This window comes from Sus scrofa, chromosome 3 (assembly GCF_054392235.1).
Source record: "Sus scrofa isolate SSC_HxYL_T2T_F1_AM1 chromosome 3, Sscrofa_HxYL_maternal_Yorkshire_Landrace_v2.0, whole genome shotgun sequence".
NCBI lineage: Eukaryota > Metazoa > Chordata > Mammalia > Artiodactyla > Suidae > Sus > Sus scrofa.
Genome location: NC_139385.1, coordinates 82,336,903 through 82,363,014, shown reverse-complemented (window position 1 = coordinate 82,363,014; position 26,112 = coordinate 82,336,903). Strand labels below are relative to the sequence as shown.

General features: G+C 35.9%; 1 protein-coding gene across 3 annotated transcripts in view; it reads right to left on the bottom strand.

Annotated features, from left to right (window-relative positions):
* Positions 1–26,112, bottom strand: part of EXOC6B (exocyst complex component 6B) — a 607,614-nt gene that overhangs the window by 354,586 nt on the left and 226,916 nt on the right. For all 3 annotated transcript variants that reach the window (XR_014841692.1, XM_085018912.1, XM_085018911.1), the window contains exon 7: positions 6,933–7,109. Coding sequence is in view for 2 of the 3 variants with exons in the window: in XM_085018912.1 (XP_084875038.1) it covers positions 6,933–7,109 (177 nt within the window). In the remaining variant the exon portion in view is untranslated. The remainder of the gene's footprint in view (positions 1–6,932; positions 7,110–26,112) is intronic.

Below are 26,112 nucleotides of genomic sequence, written 5' to 3'. Positions count from 1 at the left end.
ATTCCTTAAGGTTTCTATACACAGTATCACGTCACCTGCATATAGTGACAGTTTTGCCACTTTTCTTCCAATTTGAATACCTTTTATTTCTTTTCATTTTTTGTGTCTGACTGCTGTGTCTGACACTTCCCATACTATGTTGCATAAAAATGGTGACAGTGGGCATCCTTGTCTTATTCTATGTTTTAGTGGGAAGGCTATCAGCTTTTCTTCATTAGGTATTATATTGTCCGTGGGTTTGACATAAATGGCTTTTATTATTTTGAGATATGTTCCCTCTATACTCATTTTGGAAAGGTTTTTAATCATTAATGTATGTTGAATTTTGTCAAATGCTTTTTCTACATCCATTGAGATGATATGTGGTTTTTGACTTTTATTAATGTGATCTATGACATTGACTGATTTGCGTATGTTGAACCATCCTTTTGAACTTGGGATGAATGCCACTTGATCATAGTTTTGATGGGCTGTATGATTTTAGAAAATTGTCCATTTCTTTTAGGTTGTCAAATTTGTTGGCATATAATTGTTCATGGTATTCTCTTACTTTTTTTGTATTTCTGTAGTAGCCATTGAGATTTCTCCTTTTTCATTTCTTTATTTTGTTTCACATGTAGATTTTTTTCTTGATGTTTTTGTGAAAAAAAAGGTGAGCTTTATATCCTACTCCTCTGCCATCTTGTTTAGTATCTTTCATCTGTGTTTCAGTGTACAGGCCTTTTATGTCCTAGGTATTCTTTTTAATGCCATGTGATCCAGGAATCCCAATCCTGGGTATATATCCAGGCAAAACCAAAATTTAAAAAGCCACATGAGGCCAGAGTTCCTGCCGTGGCCCAGCAGTTAATGTTCCTGACTAGTATCCATGAGGATGCAAGTTCAATCCCTGGCCTCACTCAGTGGGTTAAGGATCCAGCATTGCTGTGACTGTGGTGCACACCAGCAGCTACAACCCCTAGACTGAGAACTTTCGTATGCTGTGGGTATGGCCCTAAAAAGACAAAAAAAAAGATACATTCACCTCTATGTTCATAACAGCAGTATTCACAATAGTCAAGACATGGAAACAACCTAAATGTCCACTGACAGGTGAATGGATTAAAAAGATGTGGTACATATATACATGGAATACTACTTTTCCACAAAAAAAAAACAACAGAATTATGCCATTTGCAGCAACATGGCTGCAACTAGAGATGATCATACAAGTTAAAGACAAATACCATATGATCTCACTTTTATGTGAAATCTAAAATATGCCACAAGCTAACCTATCTACAAAACATAAACAGACTCACAGATACCGAGAACAGACTTGTGGTTGCCAAGGGAAAGAGGGGAGGGAATCAGATAGACTGGAAGTTTGGAGTTAGTAGATGCAAACTATCACATTTAGAATGGATGAATAATAAGGTCCTACCATATAGCGCTATATCCAATTTCCTGGGATAGTGCAAGACGGAAGATAAGAAAAAGAATGTATAAATATAGATATAAACATAGATATATAGATGTATGAGTGCCACTTTATACAGCAGAAAGTAGTGCAACATTCTAAATCAACCATATTTAATAAAAAGTTACATTTAAAAGTTTCAAAAAAAGAAACCTAAGACACAAATAAGTGAAAAAACATTTCATGCTCGTAGATTAGAAAATTTAATATTGTTAAAATGTTCCTAACACCTGCAAACAATCTACAGACTCAAAGCAATCCCTATCAAAATTCCAAAGGCATACTTCAGAGAACTAAAACAATAAATCCATAATTTGTATGGAACCCCACAAAGGATCCCAAAAGCCAAATAATCCTGACAAACAACAAAGCTAGAAGTATCATGCTCCCAGGTTCAAACTATACTACAAAAATATAGTAATCAAAACAGTATGGTACTGGCCCAAAAGCAGACATGTTGATCAATGGAACAAAATTGAAAGCCAAGAAATAAATGCACACATATATGAACAATTAATTTATGATGAAGTAGCAAACAACATACAATAGAGAAAAGACAGTCTCTTCAATAAATCATGTTGAGAAAACTGGACAGTAACAGACAAGAAAACAAAACTGAACCACTATCTTTCACCATACACCTTATGTTAACTCACAATGGTTTAAAGACTTAAATGTTAAGTCCTGAAACCATAAAATTCCTGTTAGAAAACATGGGCAGCAATTTCATTGACTTCTGTCTTAATGATGTTTTTTGGATCTGATTCCAAAGGCAAGAGGCAAAAAAAGCAAAAATAAACAAATGGCAGTGTATCAAACTAAAAAGCTTCTGCACAGCAAAGGAAACCACCATTGAAACAAAAAGGCAACCTACTGAATGGGAGAAGATATTTGCAAATCATATATCTTATAAGGGTTTAATATCTTCAATATATATGGAAGTCATACAACTAAAAAAAAAAAAAGAAAAAGAAAAATAGCCCAATTAAAAAATGGGAAAATGATCCAGACAGACAATTTTCTAAAGAAGACATAGAGATGGCCAAAAAGCACATTATAAGAGGTTCAACATCGCTAATTACCAGAGAAATGTATATAAGAACCACGATAAGATACTACCTCAAACCTGCTAGAATAGCTGTTATCAAAAAAGTAAGAAATAACAGGTTATTAGAGAGGATATAGAGAAAAGGAACCCTCATACACTGATGGTTGGATTGTAAATTGGTGTAGCCACTATGGAAAACAATACAGAGATTCCTCAAAAAATTAAGAATAGAACTACCACATAGTCCAGCTATTCCACTTCTGGATACATATACAAAGAATACTAAAACACTAAATCAAAAATAAATATGTACCCCTATGTTCACTAGAGTATTATTTACAAGATAATGGGAACAACCTAAGTGTCCATCTATGGATGAATGGATAAAAAATATATGGGGAGTTCCTGTCATGGCTCAGTGGAAACAAATCTGACTACCATCCATGAGGATGCAGGTTTGATCCCAGGCCTTGCTCAGTGGGTTAAGGATCCACTGTTGCCGTGACCTGTGATATAGGTTGCAGATATAGCTTGGATCTGGCATTGCTGTGGCTGTGGTGTAGGCTGGCAGCTACAGCTCCAATTCAACCCCTAGCCTGGGAGCCTCCATATGACATGGGTGTGGCCCTGAAAAGACCAAAAAAAAAAAGGGATATGATATTTAGATAAAGATATAGATATACAGGTATATCCACAATGATACTATAAAGCTATGTAAAAAGAATGAAATCTTGCCATTTGGGACAACAAGGACAGAGTTTGAGGGTATTATGCTAAGTGAAATAAGTCAGAAGTAAAAAGACATATACTGTATGATTTCAGTAACATGTGGAATCTAGAACAGAACAAATAAAACAAAAACAAACACAGATACAGAGAACAGATACGTGGTAAACAGAGGAGAAATGGGTTGGGGAACGAACGCAATCATTAAAGGGGTCAACTGTATGGTGACAGGTGTGACTATTTTGAAAGTGATCAATTTGTAGTGTATATAGATCTAAAATTATAATGCTGTACACTTGAAATTTATCTAACTTTTAAATTCCCAAAATCATACACATTTCCATAGAAAACTAACAGAATTAAGTTGTTGATCCAAAATAGTCAAATATTATGTTTATATGATTCAAATTTAATATATGACAAGTTAAAAAAAACAAAAAACAAAAAAAACCTTACTTGGAGCTCCCACTGTGGTGCAACACGATTGGCAGCATCTTAGGAGCTCTGGGACTCGGGTTCAATCCCTGGCCCAGCACAGTGGGTTAAGATCCCACATTGTGGCAGCTGTGGGTTAGGCCAAGACTGCAGCTTGGACCTGATCCCTGGCGTGGGAACTCCATATGCCACTGGGTGGCCAAAAGTGAAAACAACAACAAAAAGCCTTATCTTAAGATGACTCTTTCATTAGTTTAAACAAAAACAAAATATAAATAGGAAGAGAATTTACAGGGGAACAGTTTCCTGAAACAGATTCCTCAGCAATCAAGAGTGTGACTGTCAGTCAGTTCAACATGTAGTCAGGTTTTCATCCAAGATGACAATTTACTACTGTGACTTCATCTTCAGTTCCCCAGCCTATTAAATTTTTGCCATTTCTGGCACAAACTACATTTCAGTTTAACAATATACTATCTGTTTACTGTGTGCAAAACTATTTTCTAGGTGTTTGGTTTTCCTTACCCAACTCATTCTATGGTCTGCTATTAAGTATCACCAAGCTAGAAACAAAGTATATAATATACAAATGTCACTTGACTCAAAGAATATATTAAGTATACTTCCATTAAAAGGACAGAAAAGGATTTAAAAGTTCTTCACAGAATGAAAAAAGAATACACTTAAGTATATTAAATTAGAATCATAAAATTTCATAAAAAATAATGCTGCAAATGTTAATGAGTTTGTTTTCTTTATGTATTAAAAATGCTTCCTCATGGCCCACCATAGCTTTGCAACTCAAAGTGGCCCCCCCACCCCGCAGGAACCAGAAGCACCAACCCTACCTAGGAGATTGTTAAAAATGCAGTTTCTCGGACTCACCTCAAACCTGCAGAATCAGAATCTGCTTTTTTATATGATTACAAGGTGACTCCTATGCACATTAAAGTTCAAGAAGCACTCGCCCTACAATCTGAGTTCTTAACTATGGGTCCCAGTGGCAACATGAGTATCATGAATTCCCTGAAATTTCAGGCAGAACTTTTTGTGAGTCAATATATAGAGATTTTACTGGGAAAGACTCCATATATTTTTACCTAACTCTCACAGAAATATATGACCTCCAAATAGATTAAGAACTATTATTCTATGCCACAGTTTAAAAGTCAAAATATTTCAAAAACTATTTACGCTGCTCTCAATGAGGTCTGTTGAAGAATGACAAGAATGAAGGTCAGAACGTCACAGTGGGTCACGGAAGACCTTATCTGCAGAATTTATTCACACCATGCAAGAACTATGCCAAGAAACCAGTTTGGAGACATCTAAATAAATAATTCTCTACATGAGGTTTGAGATTAAGAATGTGCACTTGAAGAAGATTCAAACTGAGAAGTAAATAAATATAAGATAGGTTTTTTTTTTTTTAAGATAGGATACCATTAGATGACAGCAAACTGCTGAATTCTTGTTGTAAGAGCTCAATCAGCAAATCTAATACAAATTCTGTTTGACTTGGGATACACAGCCATTTCAAAATGTTAACTTCCAAGTGCATTCTTATAATACTTCCTTTATGAGGAAGCCCAACACATTTTACTAGTCATTTTCTAAGAACCTCAGAAGAAAAACAATGAAGAAATATGGCACAAAAATTAAAAAGGACTTGCCCAGGATCTTCAGTGAGCTAACAATAAAGAATGGCTCCTATCCAGAAGGTTCTCACAACTGTGTACATATTTTATTCTTTCATCATCTTACCACATAACCATCTCTTTAGGGTGTGTATTCTCCAGGGGTATAAACTCCATCTAACTACTGTTTCCTTGAGCTACAGTGCTCAATAGAATTTAATTTCCTTGATGGGCACCCAAAGTGTGAACTCAAAGTGTTAACTGGACTTTCTTGATCCTGATTCTTTATTACTACTGTTAACAAGTCATCAGTGATGGGCCTAATATCTGACAATCTGGTCATCAGGGTGAATCTATATCCAACCATATCCATTATTCCAGGCAAGAGAGAATGCTAAAAAATACACAGAAGATCAAGTTTTCTTTGTCCCTTTCTGTTTCCATAGGTATCAGGGATTTTCTTTAGCATTTTCTTAGAGTTAATAAAAGTTCTTTTTTTTTTTTTGTCTTGATAGGGCCGCACCCACGGCACATGGAGGTTCCCAGGCTAAGGGTCTAATTAGAGCCACAGCCAAAGCCAGATATGAGTCATGTCTGCAACCTACACCACAGCTCACGGCAATGCCGGATCCTTAACCCCCTGAATGAGGCCAGGGATCGAACCCATAACATCATGTTTCCTAGTTGGATTTGTTTCCACTGCGCCATGATGGGAACTGCTAATAAAAGTTCTTACTACCTAAGTACAAAATGGATTTCAATGAAATTTTCATACATGCTTAATTACTAAGGTACCCATTTACATATTCTATACATCCTGATAAACTATAAATATAATTATTGACTTGTATTATAGAAATGTATTCCCTCAGTAAAGGAAACCAGAGATCTCTTTGTTTAGGTCAGGTAAACTCTACTCTTCCCTTACTATAGTACCCAGGTCAGTATACAATCGAAAAACCCTGAAACTGGAGTTCCCTGGTGACTCAGCAGGTTAAGAATCCAGCATTGTCACTGATGTGGCACCAGTTTGTTTTCCGGCATGGGAACTTCCACATGCTACAGGCATGGGAAGGGGGCAGATCCCTGAAACTTTGAAAAAAAAAAAAGAGAGAGATGAGTCTATTTAAAATAAACTGTAAATAAAAAAAAATTTTAATTAAAATCTAAAGAATTAGAATCTAAGGTATCTTAGTACATCTTCAATTTCCTTGAATCAGGGCCTATTTGTACTTAATATACTTAACATCTAGGAGATCACATACAAGCTTTATTATATGCATATATTCTTTTTTTTTTTTTTTTTTTTCTGTTTAGGGCCACATCTGTAACATATGGGAGTTCCCAGGGCTAAGGGTCGAATCAGAGCTACAGCTGCCTATGCCATAGCAACATGGCATCCGATCCTCATCTGTGACCTAACCACAGCTCACATCAATGCCAGATCCTTAACCCACTGAGCAAGGCCAGGGATGATGCCCACATCCTCATGGATGCTAGTTGGGTTCTTAACCCACTTAGCCACAACAGGAACTCCTATTATATGGATATACTCTTGATCACATCTCAAACACACCAGATTTAAATGCAACAATAGGTTCACTTCCCCAGTTCAAATGCTGATTACCTCTTCATCATCTTCCTCATCTTCAACATCCAGAATGCCTGAATCCTGTTCAGACTTTGGGCTAGTGCTTTCTATCTCTGCATCAAAAATTGTATATGCATCTTTCTTAGATTTTCTCTTGCTACCTATTCTCGGTTGTTGCAGGATGATGTTATCCAGGTTTCTTTGTTGTTGGGCCTAGGATAGAAACACACACAAAGAAACAAGAGGAACAAAATTTAATTAAACATTCAAAGAATGTCGGTTTCGAACTAACTGTTATCTTAAATAAAATACAACAAAATACCTTAACACATAAAGTTTTAGTCCCAGAAATCAAACCAAACATATTAGTGTATAGATTTTAACCCATCATCTTCCCAGTTCCCATTCAAAAAAGATAAATGATATCTACTAATTTTCACCTAAATAGCCAAGAGATTAGTGCAAATGGCTTAATGTTTATATCTTAATAGCTAAGTGCTATACTAGAACCACTGTGACTGGGGGAAGAGGGACAGGAGCCTTTAAGCTTAGCGGACTCTTAAACACAGTTACGTGTACATAAGAGACCAATAAAATGTAACCAGGAGAATGAAATATCCTAATAGAGTAATTTGAAGTAAAGAATCCAATAGGACGATTTCATGACCTTCATCTGAGGAAAACAGAGTTTTAATCATCTCTTTTTCTGAACTTTTATGGAAAAGTATAATTCCCTCAGCTTAATAAAACAGATTCGAATGATGGTGTGGTTTCCATAGATCCAAAGAGGTGGAAAGTGTGACTATAAAGAGTCAACAGCAGAAGTTAAACCAAAGTATTAGAGCTGGAAGGGACCTTAGTCACCACTCAGGAAACAGACTGGAAGACAAAGGATTTATTTGAGGTCACAAACCTGGTAAGTGGTAAATCAGAAGCCCAAAGTGTGATCCCTTAAATTCCATATCAGTGATCTTCCCAATACACCAAGAGTCCCTCAGAGTATGACCAAATGTTTCCCAAAAAAAGTATTCTGTGGTCAAATAAATGGGAAAAACTATATGTTATGCAGTCCTTCTTGTAGCTATTCAATGTATATTAACAGAATAAAAAGTGGGAGAAGTCCTATTTTAAGGAAACTTCTTTAATATGATTTAACCCAGCATGTTTCAAAGTATTTCCCAATGGAGCTTTCTTTTTTAAAAGAAATCATGATAATACTTAGTATTATCCCAAGAAATAAAGTTTAAGAAATGTAACCTCTCAGAATATACAGAATATACATTCCTTAATATATGATATTTCTCAGTGATGAGTGGACACTACTTCAAGAGAAAATCAGAATCTATAAAGATTCTAAATGAGATCAAGGAATTCATGTATTAAAAATAATGTGTTAGTCCAGGTACTGGTTAAATGAGACAATTATAACAGGACAGAGAAAAACTTGAACTATGTGACTTAGTTTCTGCCAAGAAAATGAAAAGAATCTACATTCCAGAGATTTGAATCAATGGACTAACTTGTTTCTCTGCATAGGACTCGTCCATATTTTGGTTTGACTTATATAAAACACATGGCTTCAGTAACAAACTGACAGAGGGTACCCAAACATATTTAATCTATTTGTACACAAGACATACATATCCTCCAAGCATTTGAGACCCCAAATTAGATAGAACATTCTTTCTATTCCTCTCAAAAGTAAGTTCTCTCCACTAACCTCCAATGCAAACCACACAAAAAGGGATCAAGGACCCTAGAGAGCTAAAGCTTTCATATTTAAAAAAGCAACCCCTCAACTAAAGAGTGATCATTTCTCTCTTAACTCTATCCTCTGTTTCAGTGCAACAAAACAAAAACCTTTCATAAGTTGGTCTATTTTACTGAATCTGAAGTTAAATGTTTTTCTTTCATAATTAATAAAATACTACCAATGAACCAAAAGCAATCAAGAGGAGCAACACTTAAGTACTCGAAATGATACAAAGCTGAAAGCATCCTATGGAAGTAATTTTAGATCTTATGTGATTTGTTCTTTCTAGGTGTAGCCTGGTTTAGCAATCAATTTGAAGAAGCATAAGATAGTTTAGGCCAAACAGCAAATTAAAACAGAAAACCCTATGCTAGAAATGAGAGCACTGCAAGTTTTATTCCAAGGCTCAATAAGAAATTGGGGTCTCTTTCAGAATTATCAAGACTTCTCGAATACTGCTCAGCCATAAAAAGAACAAAATAATGCCATTTACAGCAACATGGATGGAACTAGAGACTCTCATTCTAAGTGAAGTAAGTCAGAAAGAGAATGACAAATACCACATGATATCACTTATATCTGGAATTTAATATACAGCACAAATGAACCTTTCCACAGAAAAGAAATGCATGGACTTGGAGAACAGACTTGTGGTTGCCAAGGCAGGAGGGGTAGTGGGATGGACTGGGAGTCTGGGGTTAATGGATGCAAACTAGTCTATTTGAAATGGATAAGCAATGAGATCCTGCCATATATCTAGTCACTTGTGATGGAACATGATGGAGCATAATGTGAGAAAAAGAATGTGTGTGAGTGTGTGAGAGAGACTGTGTCTCTTTGCTACAAAGGAGAAAATTGACAGAACACTGTAAACCAACTGTAATGGAAAAAATGAAAATCATTAAAATTAAAAAACAACACCACCAACAACAATGAAGACTTCTCCAGTCCATAAAGGAGCAGCCAGGGGAGATCTGCCAAGCAGAAAGTGGCCAAGCTAGAAACACTAAAACAGGTAGAAAAATGAAATAAACACTCAGATACTACCCACTGGGAAGCAAATAAAACTACTATCTAGTCAAAAAATAAATACGGGACTGATAGGAAATGAGGAAGCATAAAAATAGATGTAAATATGTACATATACATAATATATATTAAAATTAAAATGACTCCATAAAGTCTATTTTAAAAACAACAATAAAAGCTCTTCAGAGCTCTTTTCTAACATGCTAAGCCATCTCACCAGCATCGTTTATTCTGTCCCCCTGAAGATAACCTTGGAGCTGACTGATTTCTGCTGCCTAGATCAGAGTGGGGGAAAGAGGGTATCAAGATTAGATAGATTAGACCCCTAGCCTGGGAACCTCCATATGCCGCACGTGTGGCCCTAAGGGAAAAAGAAAAAAGAAAAAAAAAAAACCTTAAAAAGCATGTAGGTGGTGTTTCTTTCTTATTCACTCTCTTTACGAATAATCTTTACACATTTAACAACCTCTTCTTTAAGATAACTTCTTACATGTTCTTTGGTTTCCTAATGCACAGAAAGTAAGCAAGGTTTACTCCTCAACTCCTCTTCTTCTACCACACTTTCCACTCTCCCAATATCCAATAGCGTATCTCTAGTTTCCTATTACCATTGTGTATTCAAACACCTCTTCACTTCCAACAGACCTAAAATGGAACTCACCACCTTCTCATTACAACACCCATGAACACTGGTTCTTCTTAAACCACATTATTTATCACCCTACGTATGAGGGAAACTGGGAGAAAAAAATTTAAATAAGTACACATTCAAATTTCATAATCTTATCACTGAGACTCCCCCATTATAGAAACTGAACCTAATTTTCAAATATATTATCCAATACTCTCCAACATGAATTGCCGACTTGGATCAGACTCTACCTTATAATATATTGGAATATTTCCACTACTGTGTCTTTGCTTTTGCCATTTCCCTACCAGATGACCTCTCTCTGCCTGTTCTAACCCTTCCTCCAAAACCGAACTAAAATTCTTCTACCTTTAGGAAGCCTCCTCTCACAGTTCTCACAGTGCTTTCCCTCTGTATTCCTACTTTCAGTCAAATATGTATTGAATATCTATCTACTTGGCATCAGGCACTGCGCTGCATACTAGACACACAAAGAATAAGACGGATTCTCTGACTCATGAACCATGTATCATTCTATTATTAGATATAGAATGGCATATTAATGGCTGAAATTCATTGCAATGAGTATAATGGTAGAAATAAACACAGGTGCAATTATTGGACAAAGAAGAAAGTAATCATATCTGCTTGGAGGGATTTCAGGAAAAGGTTCACAGAAAAAGATGTGGCAAACTGTGCCCTTAGAAGATGAATATGATTTTTCAAAATGGAAGCAGGTATAAAGGGTCCATTCCAGGAGAAAGAAATCACATGAGAAAAGACCACTACATTTGAAATAACATTATCCACCCAAGGAATAAGTAATTTTGTTTAAAAATATAGGTTATGAAGGACTAACAAGTGATAAAGTTAAAGATGCCATACAAAGCCCTTTCGAGGATGGCTAGTGGGCAATGGAGAAACAACACAAGAATGTGAGCAGGTGAAGAACAGGATCGGCTTTACAATTTAGGCAAATCCTCTAGGAGCAGAGGAATGATCACCTGAGAGAATATAAAGAGCAGAAACAGGAAAACCAAACCAATATAGATCACTAAAACAGTCCAAATAACAATATGAAGACTGAATTAAAGGTAGCAGTAAAAGCAACAGAATTTACTGATTTAAATGTAGTACATGGAAGAGGGGACGGAAATAATAATTCCAAGTATTCTGGTCTTCATGACTATAAGATGAAGTCACTCCAAACGATAGGAAACATGGAAATAATAAGTTGAGAGCAAGATAGAGAAGATGAATTCAGCAACCTGTCAGATTTTCAGGTAAAAATGACAGTACAGTATTTCAGTGTATTAACTCTTTTGTTTTTGATGATAGGAAACATATTTTGCTATTCGTAGACTCCCCCAAGTCCAGATATAGTGAAAAAACACAGTAAATTCAGATAAATATTTACTATAAAATGGCAAAAGATAACAAAAGAAATCTATGTGAGAATGAGATTTGGCCCAATAAAAGAAAGGGATATCTGTAAAAGACATGATTTGGATATTCTCATATGTATTAGAAGAGGGGAATAAACCAATTAGAATTACCTAATCCAAATTATTTACCTAAAAACGCAGCTATTCAAACTTTTACAACTGTCATTACACACACTATTAAATAAAGTTTTATTGTTAATAAAAATAAAACACAGACACCTAAAAATAAGACTCAAGGAGTTAAAATTCTGTGAATCAAATGCCAAAGGTTCCTGTCTTTATCAACCAAATACTGACCTCTAGTGGACAACAGGAACACATACAAATGACCTTGAGAATCAGAAACTACTTCAAAGGGAAGAGAGGTCTAGGCATAGAGGTTTATGACCTCATATAGTTACATGGACTTCAATTACAAGGTGCTATGACAGAAAAGGGGGCAGGGGAGAAGAACAAAGAAGGAGGAGGAGGAGAAGGAGAAGAAGATACGGAGGAGGAGGAGAAAGAGAAGGAGGAGAAGAAGAAGAGAAGAAGGAAGAGGAGGAGGAGAAAGAGGAGGAGAAGATAGAGAAGGAGAAGAAGAAGAGAAAGAAGAAACCTTGGAGTAAGACAAGTATTTAAATCTAACCTCTGAAAAATATTAATTCTATAATCATGGGAAGGTTCTTCTCTATTCAACAACCATTTAAAAAATTAATAAAATACACATCAAAACTGCCACAAGTATTAAATGAGATGATATACATACAGTATATTAAGTTAAAATATAAGCCAAACAAAAAAATTACTAAAAATTTAAGCTGTCTTCCCTCTGAAAAATGAAATAGGAATCTTGTTTCACTGTCTAGTCTGGAAGTATCCTAGATCTAGCAATACTTGACACATAATCATTAATGACATCTAATACGGCTTCACACTGCCATTTAATTTTGTATTTGTACTACATTCCAAATATTAGCTATCTGGACTGCACGCCTTTGTGCTCCACTTCAGGTACTTTCACTTCAGCTCTTATTCCAGCTAGAACAACAGCAACCTGTTCTGCGCAGCCTTGGAAGTGTCATATAGTGTAAACTGAAACCAGCTCTAGCATTTATACCACACCTCTAGTTTCCTGCCCAGAGGCTTTGCTGACACCACAATGTGGACTCCCACAAGAACTATTTAGCATTCATTCATGATTCTCTTTTTTTAATTTTCTTTTCTTTTTTAGGGCCACACTCATGGCATATGGAAGTTCCCAGGCTAGGGGTCGAATTGGAACTGCAGCTGCCGGCCTACACCACAGCTACAGCAACGTGGGATCTGAGTCACGTCTGCGACCTATACCACAGCTCTCGGCAACGCTGGATCCTTAACTCACTGAGTGAGGCCAGGGATGGAACCAGCATCCTCATGGATATTAGTCAGATTCATAACCCACTGAGCCACAATGGGAACTCCAGCATTGATGATTCTCAAACCAGAAGTGTGGCAAACCTTGACCAAAGAGCTGACAGATCCCCATTTCATCCCTCCCATGGTGAGTCCCATGAACTACAGAACCAAGCTTGAAACAAGGGTGCTCAGCCATTAACAGGCAGCTGTGAATGCAAGACCATTAGCTCCTGGCTGTTAGCATGGAAATGTCAGAGGTCCCACTTTGCCAACAGTGAGTCTCTAAGTGGTTCTGATGGAGAATGCTATGAGAAGCAGATCTCAGTGCCCTCCAGGCCCTCTGGCTTCAGGCCAGTGGACGAGCTGGGGGCCCTGGAACAGGCTTAAAACTGTGTCCTGCAGAGCTCTAAAGCCCTCCCTATAGCCACCCACTGGCCATGACTGGGTCCCACCTCCATAACCTAATGGCTACAGTGCCTCCCTTGGTCACAGTCCACAAGACCAGGGCACAGTGTGCTTGGCCTGAGGAGCTTGAAGGCCAGCTGCGTCCTGGGCAACCTGCAACCCTCAGTGATAACAGCTGAGCAGGGCCTGAGGACCTGGCCCAGAAAGCACTAGCAGCTCACATCTACCTCTTCATCCAGGCCAGCGCACTGGTTGGAGGACCCAGATTTGGTGCTGAACAAATGCTCTTGAACAAGGTAACCTACCCACACAGAGAGCCCTCCTCTCAGCCAGGACCTAGACCTCAGAGGGCTAAAGTCAATGCTTAGAACCCTGAACAAGTAAAAGGGATAATGATGTCAGTTTGCTTATGGGATTCGTTAAAAAGTATTAAAAGCCACAAGGAAGCATGGAGACGAAATTAATGTCCCCTTTCCCTTTCTTGTTTATTAGATTTAAAAGTTTCAGAACAGAGAATAACATTTGTTTTTTATTTGTTTTTTAAATTTTATTGGAATATAGTTGACTTACAATATTGTGTTAGTTTCAGGTATACAGCAAAGTTAATCAGTTATACATATATCTATTCTTTTTTCCTCATATAGGTTATTAGAAAATATTGAGTGGATTTCCCTGTGCTATATAGTAGGCCCTTGTTAGTTATCTATTTTATATATAATAGTGTGTATATGTTAATCCCATCCTCCTAATTTATGCTCCCACTGTGGTTTCCCCTTTGGAGACCATAAGTTTGATTTTGAAATTTGTGAGTTTGTTTCTGTTTTATAAATAAGTTCCTTTGAATCATTTTTATTAAATTCCACATATAAGTGATATCATATAGCTGTCTTTCTCTTTCTGACTTACTTCACTTAGCATGAAAATCCCTAGGTCTATCCACGTTGCTACAAACAGCATTATTTAGCCATTATTTTTATGCCTGAGTAATATTCCACTGTATACCACATCTTCATTAACTATTGTTCTGTCAATGGGTGTTTCCATGTCTTGGCTATTGTAAATAGTGCTGGGGTTCTAAATAATAATGAACACTGGGGTGCATGCATCTTTTCAAATTATGATTTTCTCTGGATATACACCTGAGAGTGGGATTGCTGGATGATACCATATTTCTGTATTTAGTTTTTGAAGGATTATATCATAGTTCTGTATTTAGATTTTGAAGGAACCTCCATACTGTTCTTCATAGTGGTTGCGCCAATTTACATTCCCAACAACGATGTAGGAGGGTCCCCTTTTTCCTCATACTCTCTCCAACATTTACTGTTTGTAAACTTTTTGATGATGGCCATTCTGGCTGGTGTGAGATGATATCTCACTGTAGTTCTGATTTCATTTCTCTAATAATTAGAAATGTTGAACATCTTTTCACATACCAATGAGCCATCTGCCTGTCTTCTTTGGAGACATGTCTTTGTAGATCTTCTGCCCATTTTTTTATTAGGTTGTTTTTTTTAATATAAAGCTGCATGAGATGTATACTTTGGAAATTAATTCCTTCTCAGTTGATTTGTTTACAAAGATTTTCTCCCATTCTGTGGTTTTCATTTTGTTTATGGTCTTCTTTGCTGTGCAAAAGCTTTTAAGTTTAATTAGGTCCCTCTTGTTTGTTTTTGCTTTTATTTCTATTGCCTTAGGAGAATAACCTAAGAAAACATTTGTATGCCTCCTATGATCTTTGAAACATTTTTATATAACTAATCAAAATAGTAATTTTTAATTTTTAAGATTACCAATGAACTTTTTCTGACATATTATTTTTTTCTCCATTATTTGCTCCATCCAGGTATTTTTTATTGTTACTTGTTTTCTCATACAGGTATTATTGTCTCTCTCTTTCCAGTTCATTATTTTCCTCAAATATCTACTGATCCTTGGCTAGTTATTCATATTTAGTAATAAATCACTTAAGAGTTTTGTAGAATAGTCTATGGGCGTAGGAAGACTTGTCAACTAGCAAGCTTCACTTTAGAGAATTCTACAAAAGACATCACCTCTTTGATGAGGAAATCCAAATGGCACTCTGTGGTAGTCCTTTATTAATTTCTCAAAAGCATCTTCCAATCTCCCACTTAAGAAAATAAATGCAAATATTCCATGCAAGGGAGAGAAGCAGTAGAGGAATTAACTGTTTTATATACTAATTTTCAACAAATCATTCAATTTTAAGCCCCCTCATATTACCCTCATCATCTATAATAACTCACATTTCTAAAGAATCAGCTTGTCTGGAGTAATCAGTATTGAACAGCTTTCTCCATTCCATGTGTACCTGTTTGTACTTTCAGTTATGGTTTAATAGACCCTGCTGTATATTAGCTACCACTCTTCCCTCCACTTTCTTTATTTTACCTTCCAACTTTACTGAGATAAATTATTGACATAAATATATGGAAGTTGTTTTTTTTTTCCACTGTACAGCAGGGGGATCAAGTTATCCTTACATGTATACATTACAATTACATTTTTTTCCCACCCTTTGTTCTGTTGCAACATGAGTATCTAGACAAAGTTTATGGTAGACAATGTGCTGCCTTGAGACCCATATTTATTGCAAAATGACTACCATAGTAGGTTATTTAATATCTCCATCCCCTAACATAACTACCGTTTTTGTATGTGGTGATAACATTTACAACCTACTCTTTTAACAACTTCCAGGTATATATCAAAGTATTTTGAATTATAAACTTAAGTCACCTTAAAGCTGGAAGTTTGTAGCCTTGACCAACATCTCCCCTATTTCCCCCACCTCCCAGGCCCTGGCAACCACCATTCTACTCTCTAATTCTGTAAGGTCAAGTTTTATATATTCAACATCTGAGACATCATGGAGTTTTTGTCTTTATCTACCTGACATACTTAGCATAACACCCTCAAAGTCATTCCATATTTTGCAAAAGGCAGGATTTCCTTATTTTATGGCTGAAAAATATTCCATAGGTCATGTTTTCATTATCTGGTCATCCATCAATGGAGACAAAGGTTTTTTTCATATCTTGGCTATTGTGATTAATGCCTCCAGCTTTTTTGTTCTCAGAATCACTTTGGCTATCCAGACTCTTTAGAGTTTCTATATAAATTTGAGAATACTTTGAAAAATGCTTTTAGTATTTTGATAAGGGTTGCACTGACTCTGTAGGTCATTCTAGGTAGGACAGACATTTAACAAAATTAATCCTTCTGATCCATAAACATGGGATATCTTTCCATTTATCTGTGCTTCAATTTCTTTCATTAATCTCTTGTAATTTTTAGTGTACAGATATTTCACTTCCTCGGTTACATTTATTCCTAAGTATTTTTTTTATGTTTGATGCTATTATAAATGGGATTGCTTTCTTTATTTCTCTTATAGATACTTCACTGTTACTGTAAAGAAATGCAACCAATTTTTTTCTATGTTAATTTTGTATTCACCAGCATACTGAATTTATTTAAATTTATTAGTTCTGTTTTTTTAATGGCATCTTAAGGATTTTCTATATATATAAGATCATATTGTAACCAGATAATGTTTTACTTTTTCCTTTTCAAAGTAATTTGGATGCCTTTTCTTTCTTTTTCCTGAATAATTTCTCTTGCTATGACTTTGGATGCCTTTTCTTTCTTTTTCCTGAATAATTTCTCTTGCTATGACTTTCATTACTCAGTTGAATAGGAGTAGTGAGATAGGTACTCTTGTCTTCCTCCTCACTTTAGTGGGAAAGTTTTCACCATTAAGTAGGATGTTAGCTAGGGGCTTGTCACATATGGCCTCTATTATGTTGAGGTATATTTTATTCTATATCCAATATATTGAGAGTTTTACTGATGAAGGGATGTTAAATTTTGTCAAGTGCTTTTTTTCAGCTATTGAGATGATCATGTAATTTGTAACTTTTGTTCTACTAATGTGTATAGCACTTTACCAATGTGCCTATGCTGAACCATTCCAGAGACGACTCACACTTGATCATGGTGTATGATATTTTTAATATACAGTTGAATTCTGCTTGCAAGTATTTGTTGACAGTTGTTGCATCTATATTTACCAGGAATATTGGCTTGTAATTTTCTTTTCTAGTGGTGTCTTTACCTGGCTCTGTTATCAGGGTAAGACTCACCTTCTAAAGTAAGTTTGGGAATGTTCCTTCCTCTTCAGGTTTTTAGAAGAATTTTAGAAGAAGTGATGTGAATTCTTCGCTAGATGTTTGGTGAAATCATCTGATCCTGGGCCTTTCTTTGCTGAGAGGTTTACAATTACTGTTTCAATCTCTTGACTCATAATTTTCTTTTCTTTCAAGTTTTCAATTTCTTTCTGATTCATTATTGCTAGGTTGTTCCACATATTTATGAATTTTCCAGTTTTTCGTCTGTTAATTATTCCTAGTTTCATACTATAGTGATTGTACAAAATATTTAGTATGATCTCAAACTTCTTACATTAATTAAGGGTTGTTTTGTGAACAAACATATAATTTATCCAGGAAAAATTTCCATGTGCACTTGAGAAGAATATGTATTCTGCTACTATTGGGTGGAACAATCAGTATATGTTTTTTTAAATCCCATTTGGTGAAAGGTTTAGTTCTAGTTCAATGTTTCCTTACTGATTTTCTGCCTGGTTGATCTAACCATTGCTGAAAGTGGGATATTTAAAGTTCCCTATTATTACTATATTATTGTCTATTTCTTCCTTCAAAACTGTTAGTATTTGCTTAACATATTTAGGTGCTTTAACAGAATGAGAGTGTACTTCCACTCTCATTCTGCCAAAGATATGTTATGTCCTTTATATTCTCTTTATCATTTTCATTCCATTCATTCACTGGATGAATTTAAAAGCAGTCCTTATAACTATACTTGAGGTGGTAAATAAAAATATGCTCACAATTAATGAAAAGACAGTAAATCTCAGCAGAAAAATAAAAATGATGCAAAACAACCAAATGTAAATTCCAGAACTGAAAAATATACTATCTGAAATGAAGTATTTATCATTTAGCAATCAAATAGAGATAAAAGAGGAAAAGAATCTGTGAACTTGAAGACAGATCAACAGAAATTATCCAATCAGGGGAGGAAAAAAAGAAATAAAAGATTTTAAAAAAAAACAAACATAAAGAGCCTCAAGAATATGGGCGACGATACTTAAAAGTCTAATCTAAGTAGAACTAGAATATTGAGAATGTTAGAGTCTTAGAAAAAAAGACAGAAACAATAAAGCAAAAAAAAAATTTGAAAAATAATGGATAAAAATTTACCACATTTTATAAAAGACATAAAATACCAGAGTCAAGAAGCTCAGTGAATCTCAATGGGAATATCACAGTCAAACAATTGAAAATCAAAGAACAAGAGAGAAATTTGAAAGCCACAGGAAAATAACACCACATTATATACAGTGGACAAACAATACAAATGACTACTAATTGCTCATTAGAAAATACAGAGGCCAGAAAGTAACAGAAATAAAAATGAAATGGAAAAATTATCAACATAGAATTTTATTTTATTTTATTTATTTTTATTTATTTTATTTTTAGCCAATCCATGGCATTTGGAGTTCCTGGGCCAGGGATTAGATCTGAGCCACAGTTGCAACCTAAGCCACAGCTGCAGGAATGCCAGATCCTTAACCCGCTGTACCGGGCAAGGGATCAAACCTGCATCCCAGTGCTCCCAAGCCACTGCCAAGCCTCTGCCAATCCCTCTGTGCCACAGCAGGATTGGCTGGGCTATCAACTCAGAATTTTAAATTCAGCAAATACCCTACAGAAATTGTTATACACTGAATCATGTCTTCTTTAAAAAAGAAGAAGAAGAAGGGGAAAAAGAGGAGGAAGAAAGAAGAAGGAGAAGGAGAAGAAGAAGAAGGAGAAGAGGAAGAAGGGAAGGAAGGAAGGAAGGAAGGAAGGAAAGAAAGAAAGAAAGAAAGAAAGAAAGAAAGAAAGAAAGAAAGAAAGAAAGAAAGAAAGAAAGAAAGAGAAAGAAAGGAAGGAAGGAAGGAAAGGAGAGGAGGAGGAAGAGGAAGAGGAAGAGGAAAGAAAGAAAAAGATTGAAGTCCTAAACCCCTGGCATTTCAGAATGTGATATTATTTAGAAATAGGGTCACTGCACATGTATTTAAGATAAGGTTATACTGTGGCAGGCTGGGCCTTTAATCCAATATAATTGATATCCTTGTAAGAAGAAGTGAAAACAAAGATAGAGGACATAGAGAAGAATATAAGGTGAAAATGGAGACACATATTGAAGTGCTGTAACTACAATCAAAGAAATGCTAAGACTGTTGGCAAAACACTAGAGGAAAGGAAGTGGCAAGGAAAGATTCTCTCCTGCAGGTTTCAGAGGAGGCATGACCCTGCTGACACTTTGATTTTGAACTTCTAGCCTCCAGAGCTATGAGACAGTAAATTTTTTTAATAAGTCACCCAGTTTGTGGTACTTTGTTATGGCAGCCCTAGAAAACTGATAAAGGAATAAAAGCAAAAGGAAAACATTATCAGATAAAAGAAAACTAAGCGAATTTAAGACCAACACATCTGCACTATAAAAAATGCTAAAGGAAGTTCTTTATGCTGAAGGGAAATGATTTCAGATGGAAACTCAGGTTCTTAGGAATGAATGAATGAATGAATGAATGCATAGAAAATGGAAAATAGTTTAGGAATTACAAAAGAAGAAAAGAGAGCTTGCTTTTTTAATACTGAGTGATCAAGGAGAATATCTTTCATAAATGGCTTTTGTGTTTCAAACATTAGTACTCATTTATGTAATATTGGTAGAGACTTAAAAGAGTGACATATGTGTTGTTAATATGTTAATCCTAAATTTTTACACAGATTTTAAACTACTGTAAACATTATAATATATTGTAATATATATGACAATATCTATCATGTTAATCATATTTCAAGAATATCAGCCATTTTCAAACACAACATTGTTTTAGAATGCCAGTGACCTGAAGACAGGTGTATTAAGGTAGGTTTGCTAAATGTCTAGCACATCAGAAGATCACTCAAATCATTTATACATTATTCCTTTTCTTTTTTTTTTTTGCTTTTTACGGCCACACCCATGGCATGTGGAAGTTCCCAGGCTAGGGGTCGAATTAGAAATAAAGCTGCCAGCCTACCCACAGCCACAGCAACACCAGATCCAAGCAGCATCTGCAACCTACACTGCAGCTCATGGCAACACCGGATCTTTCAACCCACTGAGCAAGGCCAGCAATCGAACCCACATCCTCATGGATACTAGTCAGATTCGTTCCACTGCACCATGTATTATTCTAAGATAAGTTGGTCAGTGAATAAACTAAATTTCAAGTTAAACCTTAATATTAGCAAACAGCCTTAACTTTTCTCTATAATATTTTTTACCATACATCAGTTTCAGTTTTATACACTTTACCAATGCCAATTTTTAGGTGATTATAAAAATGACCACCTAATATCAAAAATATAGGTAAAGCTGGGAAGAAAAAAAAATCAATAGTAGAAAATACCTACTATTAGAATAGTACCAATTAATATTTTATGGTTTAACCAAGTCTCCCAGAAAAGATAAGGCATATATGAGCAGTTTCCCCCAAGGACCACCCCATCCCAACTGAAAAAGGCAAAAATAGTTATAATTTAAACTACTTATTCAATCAATATTTCAATGGAAGCAATATTTTGAATTGCAACTATGGTATCAACAAAGATGCCAATTTTCAATTTTCTTCTTTCTTTTTCTTTCAATGGCCGCACCTGCAGCATATGGAAGTTCCTAGGCTAGGGGTCAAAATGGAGCTGAAGTTGCAGGTTGATGTGACAGCCACAGCAACACCAGATCCAAGCTACATCTGCAACCTACACCATAGCTTGCAGCAATGTCAAATCTTTAACGCACTGAGAAAGGCCAAGGATTGAACCTGCATCATCATTGACAAGATTTCAGGTTCTTAACCTGCTGAGCCACAATGAGAACGCCAAGTTGCCAATTTTCCATCCAAATTCTAGGCTTTCATCATAATGGAATAAAATTATACCAAAAAATAAGATTATGAAACCTATTTTTTGTTCAGAAGACAAGTGCTAAAATTGGGTGGGGGAATACAGGCATATATCCACCAACTATACATATTCTGTGGTAAAGTTTAACAACTCACATAACTTTTATTTATTTTGTTCTATTTTGTTTTATTTTTATTTTTTGCTTTTATGGGCTGCACCCATGGCATATGGAAGTTTCCGGGCTAGGGGTCGAATCAGAGCTGCAGCTGCCGGCCTACACCACAGCCACAGCAATGCTGGATCCAAGCCGCATCTGCAACTTATACCACAGCCCATGGCAATGCCAGATCCTTAACCCACTGAGTAAGGCCAGGGATTGAACCCACATCCTCATGGATCCTACTCAGAATCATTAACTGCTGAGCCACCAAGGAAACTCCTCACATGACTTTTTTTTTTTTTTTTTTTTATCTTTTTGCTATTTCTTTGGGCCGCTCCCGCAGCATATGGAGGTTCCCAGGCTAGGGGTCTAATCGGAGCTGTAGCCACCGGCCTACACCAGAGCCACAGCAACGCGGGATCCGAGCCGCATCTGCAACCTACACCACAGCTCACGGCAACGCCGGATACTTAACCCACTGAGCAAGGGCAGGGACCGAACCTGCAACCTCATGGTTCCTAGTCGGATTTGTTAACCACTGCGCCACGATGGGAACTCCACATGACTTTTAAATTACACCTCTTAAGTTTGCCCCAACTGAAGTAAATCTAAAAAGTAAGCACCTAATAGATATATTACAGGGAGTCAACATGGCAACATGTGAAGATCCTGAACTCACCTCCTCCCATAGACACACCAAATCTACAGCTACATATGGATCATTTCCTATGGAAAAGATCTGAAAATGAGATGAACTTCTTCTCCACAATAAGGGATAGAAGAACCACATCAAGATGGACAGGAAAGGCAGAGACATGGTCTTGGCAAAAAGCCCAGCTCAGTGCAGTGACACACAAGATGAAGAGATCATAACAGCCCAGTGCTTCTCCTGGAGGAGCGAGGGGTTGCTGCCCCACATCAAGTACTATACTGCTACCATGAAGGTTAAAAGACAAAAGAAGTAAAATTAGCTAAAAATACAGTAATTTGTTAAGAGAACATAAAATAAAAAGATGTAAAATATGACATCAAAAACATAAAATGTAGTTGGGGAGAGTAAAAAATGTAGAACTGTCCAATATGCTCAAATTTAAATTGCTATCAACTTAAACTCTTCTATGCACAGGATGATATATGTGAACCTTATGATAAGCACAAAGGGAAAACTTACAGTAATACACAAAAGAAAATGAGAAAGGAATCTAAACACAGCACTAAAGAAAATCATCAAACCACAAGGGAAGAGAGAAAGAAAAAAAAAAAAAAAAAAACTATAAAAGTAGAAGGAAGTTCCCCTCTTGGCTCAGTGTTAGCAAACCAACTAGGATCCATAATGTTGCAAGTTCAATCCTTGGCCTCGCTCAGTGGGTTAAGGATCTGGCATTGCCATGAGCTGTAGTATAGGTCACAGATGTGGCTTGGATCCCACCTTGCTGTGGCTATAGTGTAGGCCAGCAGCTGTAGCTCTAATTCAACCCCTGGCTTGGGAACTTCCATGTGCTGCAGATGCAACCCTAAAAAAAGGCAAAAAATAAAATAAAATAAAATGAAATGAAATGAAATAAAATAAAAATAGAAAACAAAGAACAGAATACCATTAAGTGTATATCCATCAATAAGTACTTTAATGTAAATAGACTAAATTCTCCAATTAAAAGACAGAATGAGAATGGATTTCAAAAAAAAAAGACCCATCTATATGTATGCTGCTTACAAAAGACTCACTTCATAAATAAGGACACACAGAGACTGAATGTAAAGTGATGGAAAAAGACATTCTGTGCAAATGGGAATTAAAAGAAAGCTAGTATAGCTAGACTCATATGGGACAAAATGGACTCTAAAACAAAGACTGAAATAAAATACAAAGAGAGGCACTATACAACAATAAAAGGTTGATCAAGCAAGAAGATATAACATTCATTAATATGTACGGACCCAACATAGGAGTACCAAATATAGAGAGCAAATATTAACAAAATTAAAGAGAAGATTTACAGCAATACAATAAAAGTAGACTTTAATACCTCACTTACAGCAATGGATACATCATCCAGACAGAAAACAAGAAAACACTGGCTTTATATGAAATATTAGACCAGGTGAACTTAACAGATTTGTACGGAACACTCCATCCAAAAGCAGCAAAATACACATTCCTCTCAACTGCACATGGAACATTCCCCAGGATAAACCACACACTTGGCCAAAAAACAACTTTTGATAAATTTAAGAAGACTGAAATCACATCGAGTATCTTTTGTAACCACAATGGTATGAAAGTAGAAATCAATTTCAAGAAGAAAACGGGAAAAACCACAAAAATGTGGAGATTGAACAACATGTTACTGAAATACTGGCCTCAGAAAATACAGGCAATATATGACAAACCCACAGCTAATATCATATTCAGCATTGAAAAGCTGGAAGCTTTTCCTCTAAGGTCAGGAACAGGAGAAATATACTCACTTTTATTCAACATAGTATTGGTAGTCTACCCATAGCAATTAGGAAATAAAAAAGAAATAAAAGGCATACAAATTAAAAAGAAAGAAGTAAAACTGTCATTATTTGTATATGGCATGATACTATATGTAGGAAAACCTAAAGAGTCCACAAAAAAACTAATAAATGAATTCACTGAAGCTGTAGGATACAAAATTAACATTCAAAAGTCTTTTGTATTTATAGATAAGGAACTATCTGAAAGAGAAATCAAGAAAACTCCTATTTATAATTGCATCAAAAAGAATAAAATACCTAGAAATGAATCTAACTAAGGACATGAAAATCTGTACACTGAAAACTGTAAGATATTGATGAAAGGAACTGAAGACACAAATAAGTGGAAAGTTAATCTGTCCCTTTGGACTGGAAGAATCAATATTGTTAAAATGTCCATACTACTCAAAGCAATCTACATATTTAATGCAATACTTATCAAAATTCCAGTGGCATTTTTCACAGAAGCAAAACAAGTAATTTCAAAATCTGTATGGAACCATAACATATCCTGAATAGCCAAAGCACTATTGAGGCATAAGAACAAAGCAGAAGGTATTATGCTCCCTGATTTCAAATCATTCTACACAGCTATAATAATAAAAACAGTGTAGTATTTGTACCAAAACAGACATATGGATCAATGGAATAGAATAAATAGCCCAGAAATAAACCCACGCATATGTGATCAATTAATTTATGCAAAAGAGACAAGAATACACAATACAGAAAGGACAACCCTTTCAATAGTGTTAAGAAAATTGGACAGCTACATACAAAAGAATAAAACTGAACCACTATCTTATACTATATATAAAAAAATAACTCAAAATTGATTATAAAGACTTAAATGTCACACCTGAAATCATAAAACCCCCAGAGGAAAACACAGGTATACTAAGCTCCTTGACATCAGTCTTAGAGATATTTTTATGCATCTGACTCCAAAGTTAAGGGAAATAAAAGAAAAAATAAACAAATGGGGCTGCATCAAACTAAAATGCTTCCGCACAGGAAAGGAAACCAACAATAAAATAAAAAAGTAACCTACTGAATGGGAAAAGATATTTGCAAATAGTATACCCAATAAGGGGTTAATATCCAAAATATATAAAGAACTCATGGAATTCCCTTGTGGTGCAGCAAGTCAAGGATCTGGCATTGTCACTGCAGCAGCTCAAGTTGCTGCTATGGCAAAGGTTTAATCCCTGGCTTGGGAACTTCCATGTGCTGCGGGTACTACCAAAAAAAAAAAAGAAGAAGAAGAAGAACTCATATAATTCACCAACAGAAAAGAGAAAATAAGCCCAATAAACAAATGAGCAGAGAATATGAATAGACATTTTTACAAAGAAGACAAAAAGATGGCCAAGAGGTGCATGAAAAGATATCCAACATCATTAATCATCAGGAAAATGATGATTAATGATGTTAATCATTACCCTAACCCTAATCCTAACCACTTTTGAGATATCTCTTCACAACGTATAAACTCTTTATGCAATTTATCAATCTTTATGCTCTTCTTTTCCAGAAATTAGGTAATTCTTGCCTTTGCCTGTACTTTTAAATTCTAGAATGGTATTCATAATAAAATCCAGAGTCCTAAGAGCTCTCAGAAGCAGAGAAGATACCTATCTTTTTTTTTTTTTTTTTTTTTTTTTTGTCTTTTTGTCTTTTTGCCATTTCTTTGGGCTGCTCCCGCGGCACATGGAGGTTCCCAGGCTAGGGGTCCAATCGGAGCTGTAGCCACCAGCCTATGCCAGAGCCACAGCAATGTAGGATCCGAGCCACGTCTGCAACCTACACCACAGCTCATAGCAACGCCGGATCATTAACCCACTGAGCAAGGGCAGGGACCGAACC